Source organism: Sinocyclocheilus grahami, unplaced genomic scaffold (genome assembly GCF_001515645.1).
Source record: "Sinocyclocheilus grahami isolate Dianchi unplaced genomic scaffold, SAMN03320097.WGS_v1.1 scaffold1031.1, whole genome shotgun sequence".
In the NCBI taxonomy this organism is placed as follows: Eukaryota; Metazoa; Chordata; class Actinopteri; order Cypriniformes; family Cyprinidae; genus Sinocyclocheilus; species Sinocyclocheilus grahami.
Window position 1 is genome coordinate 354039 of NW_015506210.1, and position 8683 is coordinate 362721.

General features: G+C 41.0%; 1 protein-coding gene across 1 annotated transcript in view; it reads left to right on the top strand.

Annotated features, from left to right (window-relative positions):
• The window catches only part of slc12a2 (solute carrier family 12 member 2), a 70004-nt gene that overhangs the window by 30721 nt on the left and 30600 nt on the right, over positions 1 to 8683 (top strand). The window contains exons 3-10 of the mRNA XM_016251131.1: positions 518 to 593; positions 819 to 914; positions 2432 to 2571; positions 2668 to 2778; positions 2859 to 2977; positions 5819 to 5862; positions 6606 to 6761; positions 6850 to 6949. Coding sequence (XP_016106617.1) covers positions 518 to 593; positions 819 to 914; positions 2432 to 2571; positions 2668 to 2778; positions 2859 to 2977; positions 5819 to 5862; positions 6606 to 6761; positions 6850 to 6949 — 842 coding nt within the window. The remainder of the gene's footprint in view (positions 1 to 517; positions 594 to 818; positions 915 to 2431; positions 2572 to 2667; positions 2779 to 2858; positions 2978 to 5818; positions 5863 to 6605; positions 6762 to 6849; positions 6950 to 8683) is intronic.

The window sequence follows — 8683 nt, forward strand, 5'->3', positions numbered from 1 at the left end:
CCAAAAAAAAACACCAAAAAGTGTAACACAGACCATTAAGCGATTCTTTCATGCTAGTTCCGACATGATGTAAGCATACAGTGTTTACATGTTGGAACGAGTGTGAACAAATCGCTTCCTGGTCTGTGTTATCTCTAATCATTCAGCTTTGTAGAGCTGGTAAACATGCCAGCTAATTTGGCATGACACACCAGAAAGTGGATCCAACTAAAACTGTAGTCACGTCACTAAAAGATTATTCTAGATGCTTTCCAGATCGAATAATAAACTGCTTCTGGAGCTCTTGGCAGGTTTATTTCTCCTGTAGAGGTGTTGATGTAACAGTGATGAAAGTCTTTTGTGGTAACGGACGTGACGCCACACATGCCATCAACAGAGCTCAGCCTGCAGCTTTCCTTCAAACGCCGATGGGTTCCTGTCCAGCGCTCATCGTCCCGGTGAATGAGGTTTGAGAAACGGCTTTGGTCCTTGATGTTTTTGTCAGCATGAGTCTAAACTGCATCCTTCCTCTGTGCAGGTGCGCTGCATGTTAAACATATGGGGCGTGATGCTCTTCATTCGAATGACCTGGATCGTGGGCCAGGCTGGAATTGGTAGGTTTGACTTTGGTCGGCCGTGTGAATTAGCACTTCAATTCACAAGCACACTCTTGTGTTTTCCATCAAGCTGCAGTCATTTCTCATGCACATGCTAAATGTGGCTGTGAGGCACTGTGAGCTGTCAGCTCCAACACTGGAAATGTACTGCAGACCGCAAACGGCTAGTGTTTAGTGCTGAACTTGAGAACAATGAGTCGTTTCACCTTTTTATTTCCACAGCGTATTCCTGCATCATTGTTATTATGGCAACTGTTGTGACTACCATCACGGGCTGCTCGACCTCAGCGATCGCCACCAATGGCTTTGTACGAGGAGGTAATTAAAAAATAAAAATGAAATGTGCACTGGCACCGTATGCATTGGTGCAAAGACCAATCAAAGGGTCCCTGTGGTGGAACCGTCACACACACAAATGAGACAATGTGGATCAATTCTGATATTCTATAAACATTCAATTGTTTACTGTACACAAGTGATCCTAAGAGGGTTGACATTTTAAGCTCATCTACGGGCAGATGTAAAACACAACAAACGATAGAATGACTTAATAGACTTTTACATTCAGTAGAGTGTTTCGGAGATGGCAGTGTTTTTCTCTCAGGCCATTGAGAGGTTCATTGGCAGTCTGGAAGTCAGAAATGGATAGCTGTCCCTCTCTACAGGCCTTCATCTGAGAGACGGGGTGATGGCACTAGATAACATTTTTGTTTCCGTGTGGAAGTGAATCAATATTTTTTCATGAGCAACTCAGGTGTTAGTTATTAACCCAGTCACGTGAGTGTGTGTGTGAGATTGGGTTTCCCTGTTGAAAAAACCAGCATATGCTGGTTAGGTATGTTATGAAGCATGGCAGCTGGTTTGAGCTGGTTTAAACTGGTCCTTAGGAACCAGCTCAGACCAGCTTCCAGGCTTCAAAACATACCTAACCAGCATATGCTGTTTTTTTCAACAGGGTTGTTTGAGATCCTCAATGATATTTAGCTGTCACTGCCACTCTTTTCAGTTATAGTTTAGAGAACCACTTTCTCACACTCATCGGAACATTATATTCAGTACTCTACATATTTCGTTTTTCAGCACTGCATGCTGGTTTTTTGATGCGTGTTTGTGCTAATGCTTCCCATCACTGAGGTGTGTAGCCGTTAATCTGAGATTAGGCTAATCTTCCCTGGTATTCCAGTCATTTGTTAATACTCACTCACACTTTCATAAATAAGATCGAGCATTTAACACTTACTCAAGGCGATCTGTACTCAATCTGTGCACATTTCTCATCCCTGATTATTAGGAAAATCTTTAGACTAGGCTTTAATATGGGAAGATGTTTCAGCATAGCTGGGAGTACTGCTCTCTTATTGGTTACTTGACCCGTTATAATCTTATCCACAGGGGTACCTCAGGGTTTGGTGCTGGGCCCGTTCCTCTTCTGTATCACTGGGACACATCATTTTGACACACAATGGATTGGTCTACCGCTGCTATATCCACAACACGCACTGCTTTCCTTTTTACTCCTGCTTGCCAATAGTCGAATTAGCCTAAATTATTCAACCGTTTATTCAGAAAGCTCTCAAAATTCAGCTAACATGAAGAGCAAACATAAGGGCAGGATGAGAGAGTTTGTGAATGATTTGAGTTCAGTGGAAGACTAATTTGTCAGAGTCTTGTGTCCACAAACTGAGGTCAAAGTTGGCAAGTGATGAACCGCTCTTGGATAAAATACCAAAATAATATGATTTTCAGAATATTTTGAATGATGCTGTAGGATAACCAATAAATCAGCCTTGAATTGTCTTTTCAGAAAGGTGATCTGTTTAATATCTTTTCTTCAGGTGGAGCATATTACTTAATATCTCGAAGTTTGGGCCCAGAGTTCGGCGGCTCCATTGGTCTGATTTTTGCCTTTGCCAACGCTGTGGCCGTGGCCATGTACGTCGTGGGCTTCGCAGAAACTGTAGTTGAGCTGCTCATGGTAAGAGACACAATTCTGTTTTCTCTTCTGTTGCTTAGTTTGTTTTAATATGATGGTGTGTAGATGGAATAATCGTATGTGTTTGTGTCCGTTTAGAATTCCGATGCGCTCATGCTCGATGAGATTAATGATGTCAGGATCATTGGGACCATTACGGTCATCCTGCTTCTCGGCATCTCAGTGGCTGGAATGGAGTGGGAGGCCAAGGCAGGAGATTCACTGCATATTCAGTTATCTTTGAACATTAGTCAGTGCTGACCTTATGAAATCACGACTTTGTTTCGCAGGCTCAAATATTCCTCTTGGTCATTTTGATCACTGCCATCTTCAACTATTTCATTGGGGCCTTCATTCCTGTTGAGTCCAAGGAGAAATTTGGCTTCTTCGGCTATGATGGTAAAAATGCGCTCTTAAATTAATCTAGACTCACAGGAAACAATGCTGCATGTATATGATAAACTGCTATGAACTGGTATTTATTTCTTTTTAATGTAAAAGTGTGTGTCAAATCAAACTCTGCTGTGTTTAGTAAACATGATTTGTGCTGAACACAGCGTTATGTGCTGTGAATTACTCACTGGCGAGAGAAGGAAACCTTAAAAATTCAAAAGATGGAAACTACAAAGGCAAGGCTTCTGAGATTTGCTAGTTTTTCATGGTATAATATTAATACATTTTAATTTAACAATAGATCTTGTTTGCTTCCTGATGCCCAAATTAAAACTTGGGCCTTAAAAGAAAACTAGTTAAGAACAATAGTTCAAGATGGTTAGTTTGGCTAGTGTGATCGCGCAGTGCGTGGTTAGTTTGTCTAGTGTGATCGCACCATGCGTGGTTAGTTTGTCTAGTGTGATCGCGCCGTGCGTGGTTAGTTTGGCTAGTGTGATCGCGCCGTGCGTGGTTAGTTTGGCTAGTGTGATCGCGCCGTGCGTGGTTAGTTTGTCTAGTGTGAGCGCTCCGTGCGTGGTGCGTTTGTCTAGTGTGATCGCTCCGTGCGCGGTGCGTTTCGTACCTGGCTCCCTTGGAAGAGGTGGGCCAGAGCACGATTCAGTCGGGCTCAGGTGTGGTACGCATGTATTGTGTTCACTAACCCCGCCAGAGCACGGAACAGCTAGTGTTTTGTGTTCGCTAATATCATCATTACCATCGCACACATCTTCTATTTCTACTACTACAGTACACTTTTCAGTTAATTTAATTAAAACAAGTATGTCTAGGTTTATAACGGGTCTGGTTCTCACCTTACCTGATGAACAGGAGTTGTAGTTTACGAGTAAAACTGCAAATTCTTTCATTAACGCCAGCTGCTTCCGCAATGATCCTCTGATACATGCAAGAGAAATTCACTTCACAGCATTAATTATACATTTATTAGGCAGTCTATTAGTGAAAGTGTTTTCTCCTTTTGTCTCGTACATGACATAAGCGAGCTCCTGTGGGGAGTGGGGAGGCGGATAGTCTCGCTCGGGCTTGGTTCAAGGCAACTGTTCTAGTGTGACTGCACTCTTAAGCTGTTACTCAGTGGAGGCCAGCTAGTTTAGAGTTAATGTGAGGGTAGCATGGTCGAGCTCGATAAATGCAATCACCACAATTTGTATAAAAATGGAGAGAATGCAGTGAAAATATGGGCTTCCCATCATTGCTGAGCCTCTTGAGGCCCCATTATACTCATAGCCAATGTCTTTTTCATTGTTTGAAGAATTTAGAAATACCTTTGCAGCGATTATAATATTAAAGGGTCATATGATGCGATTTCAAGTTGTTCTTTCTCTTTGGAGTGTTACAAGCTGTTCGTGAATAGATAAGATGCCTGAAGTTGCAAAGATTAAAGTCTCAAAACCAAAGAGATATTCTTTATCAAAGTTAAGACTCTAAGACTCGTGGCGCCCCCCTAAAACGGCTCGTTCTAACACGCCCCCACATATCTACCTCACTCTGTGGAAATATTAGCATAATGCGCCCAAATGTGCACGCAAAGAAAGAAGGCGTGGTTTCAGTAACCGCAGTTAGTGTTGAAGCAGCATGTCAGGGAGACGCTGTGTGTTTCTAGGAGAAAGCAGAAGCACTTTATTTGGCCTTCCGGAAGTAGATGCATTTAGAAATCTTTAAGATGACTTACAACAGAACAGCAATGCATTTTATGGACGACCGTTTCGTGAAGCTAGGAGAGGAGGTCATTCTGACTTTGCTATGACAATCTGGCGCTTCTGAATCAGCTACTGTTTTGTTACTAGTTTAAGTATTTGCTATTGACTGTTCAAATGCGGAGTTTTGAGCAGCGCAGAGTAACGCGTCGCATGTGTGTGTGTGAGGGGAACTGGGTCACATCACAGGAGAGTGAACTGCCTGTCAGAAATCATAGCACGTCAGCTGTCTTAACCGCGGCTTGTGTACTGCATCATTACTGTGTCTGTTCCCCTTTCTGGCTTGAACTGATGGTAAAACTAATGTCATTATTTACTGTCTTTACATTTATTTTGAAAAATGAAGCTTGTGATTATGGTAAGGGGCGTTACATTTCCGACGAGTACTTGCGGTGTTCGGCCAATCACAATGCACTGGGTCAGCTGGCCAATCAGAGCAGACTGCGCTTGTCGGAAGGAGGGGCTTTGTAGAAAACGAAGCGTTTGAGAGAGGCGGGGCATAGAGGACCTACAATAATGTACAGTATTTGAAAAATAATGTGTTTTTTGAACATTAAAGCATGTCAACATATTCTGTTACACCAAATAAACAAAATAATGATCTTTAAAAAAGCATCATATGACCCCTTTAATGAACACCCAGACGCCGTCCACGCTGCTGGAAGTGAATATTTGAATATTTGAACTGGGCTTTACAGTGGTAAATATGAAAACATTGTCAGTGTTGCTTTCAGTTAGAATAACTTCAGTTCGTCCTGTAAAGCAGCTCTCTCTTTTTACTCCTGTGTTCACTTTGAGCTGTTTTAAGCTCCTAAAACAAACTTTGTTTTGGCCTGATTTAGTTTGAAATGACAGTTCGTTCTTTGATTTCTCTTAAAGTATATCGGGGCCTTTACAGAGTTTACCATGCTTTGCAAAGTAACAATTACTATGCAAAGTTTTTGTTTTCCCGTAGAGAGTTTACATTCTTATGGCTGTGTTACTCACCTTTTTCATTTGAATGAAAATGAAAGTCTTTTCATTTCTGAATGGTATCATGTTATTGACTGTATTTCTTGTTTTGAAGTTATAATTTCACGTATTTCTTTATTCTTTGTGTGAAGAGGTTTGTTTGTCCCTCAATACCAAAGCTCTAGAAGACCAGCAGGTAGCTATCTTCACTTCTGACACTTTATTATATAGAGTCTCTGCACACAATTGCATGAACGTAAAGGGTACATGTAGCTTTGCCACATGACTCTTTCACTCTCCAGATATTGCACGTTTAAAGTGCTTCTGTACCCTTTATGTCATGCAGTGTCTGTAGCATTACAAGGTAACCTTGACTCCACTAAATCCCATAACTCTAGTACGTGTCCTGTGTTCAGGACCTTCCTAGTCCTCTTAACCACCCGTATGTAACCTAACTGGTGCTAACTTCATTTAATCAATTCTATTTTTCATGCTTTTATAAAACTGATGCATTTCAGCTGTGTAAACTCTCATTGTGATGTGTGTTGTGAAGAACATCGAGATGCTCTGATGCACTAGCCGTTAACAGCCTCGTGTGAAATGTCTTGAGTAGATCAGATCCCATGTCCCAGTGGGATTCTTGACGCTCTTCACAGAGACGCTGCTTTCACAAGCAGTTGTCGGGTGCCATTCTTTGTGTCCCATACTGTTACGTAAAGTGGCAGAACGGCACAGTTTGCACTTTCCTACCACAAAGAACTATTGTTAGTTTTATCCCAACTATTTAGTTGCTCCGATCCAATGCATTGTCTCCCGTTGACGGGTGTAATTAGGGTAATTTGACCTTTTACGATGTTACCAAATCCTAACCCATAGTACTGTAGATCCCCTGGCTCTGACTGGAGGTCTCTAATTGTTTGATCCATGTTTGTTGGGCAGGATGGAGGCCGAGCTTCAAGTACTACAACATGTGGGTGTCTCTGGCCGGGGCCATCCTGTGTTGTGTGGTCATGTTCATCATCAACTGGTGGGCGGCCCTCCTGACCAACGTCATCGTCTTGTCCCTCTACATCTACGTCAGCTACAAGAAACCAGGTGAAGTGGACAGGAAAATGAGTGAAAGTGAAGTCAGTTGTCTGTTCTTTAGCACAGTACTAATGATGGGATTGTTGCGGTCCTACAGATGTGAACTGGGGTTCGTCCACTCAAGCGCTGACTTATCATCAGGCCCTGACACACAGTCTGCAGCTTTGTGGAGTAGCCGACCACATCAAAACCTACAGGTAATATGGTCTCTGTCTGTGTGTGTTGATTCACAGCTGTGAACTCTAAACATCTCTCATTTTTGTAGTGTTTCAGGGTTTTTTCTTTGTGATAGCTTGTTCTGATGTTGTATGTGGAGCTCATTCATTTTCACTCTTGACAGCTGGAATACACTCCACCACTTTTATAATCACGCAGAATCACGCACCTCATAGCTCAGAGATGAGATTAATGTCAGATAAGATGATATTCTAAAATCCGCACCTATCGATATGTTTGGTTTCCTCGAACTGGCTCTGAAGCCCAATCGCACACCTGAAGGCTGTACTCATCACACACTCTGCGATTTTTCTGTGAAATCCGTAAACTTTCACTGCTCAAAATCTGCAGACCAGCTCTGATTTTAAGGAGCGAGCATCGACTCGTCCAGACTGCAAATCAGGCCAAAGTGCAGCGTAATCCGGCATTTAGATGTTTAGATGTTTAACTCATGTGCTTGAGCTGTAGAGATGATGTTCAGACAGATGTAGATCATAACTCACTGATTAATAATTACAAAGTTAAAATAAATAGTAATTTAACTAAATAAAAAAAACGAGCATCGACTCGTCCAGACTGCAAATCAGGCCAAAGTGCAGCGTAATCCGGCATTTAGATGTTTAGATGTTTAACTCATGTGCTTGAGCTGTAGAGATGATGTTCAGACAGATGTAGATCATAACTCACTGATTAATAATTACAAAGTTAAAATAAATAGTAATTTAACTAAATAAAAAAAAGAAAATAAAAGTGGTAAAAAATAAAAGTTGATGAATAAATGACAGGGTCGGTGTTAGTATGCACTAACAGCCAAAAATGTGTAATTATTCAGATTTTTTTGGTCAAAGTGCAGTTAAAAACACTAATATTATGACATATTATTAAAATTTTAAATAACTGATATTTGACACTATATTTTTTCAAGGTTGCGTGCAGTACTTTTTTTTTTAGGATTCTTCAATTAATAGAAAGTTCAAAAGAATAGAATTTATTTGAAATAGAAATCTTTTGCAACTTTAGAAATACTGTCACTTTTGATCAATTTAATGCGCCATTAATGAATAAACATATACATTTTTCTCCAAACTTTTGAATGATCATCTTCAATATCTTTGTCATTGAATGTTATACAAGACTTATATTTTTCTGTTTTTCTGTTGGAATCTTTATCTTACTATCACTCTCTGTTGTTTAAACTGCTAAAATATAACTTAATTCTCACCATGTTTCTGATATTATATATAAAACTAATTTGACATTGTTCACTTTTAATCTAAACCGCTATCACGGCACGTTAGCCTGTTAGCTTGTCATTCTTGTTTCCATTCGTGTTTATCGTTTCCTACCGTTTCTTTTTATCTCTCTCGCTTAGTTTCTTTTCTCTCTCGCTCTGTGTTTCACGCGTTCATCAAACAACAGTGGTAAGTCGGAATCATTCAGCAATCACAGTGAGTAATGGCTTCTTCTCCTGCTATTGTCACTTGCACCGCTTGCCACATGTATAGTTTAGCTCTCTCTGTCAGCAGCGAGGGATTCACATGTGATAAATGCAGGGAAATAGTTAGGCTGACAGAGAAGATTTCAGAACTAGAGACACGCATCCAAACTTTAATTGAGGACAGTAAGAATGTGAGGGCTCTAGATACGGCTTTGGATGTGACTAGCTCAGGGAGTCCTGTACATTGTTCGGTTCCGGTAACAGAGCCTCTGCAGCA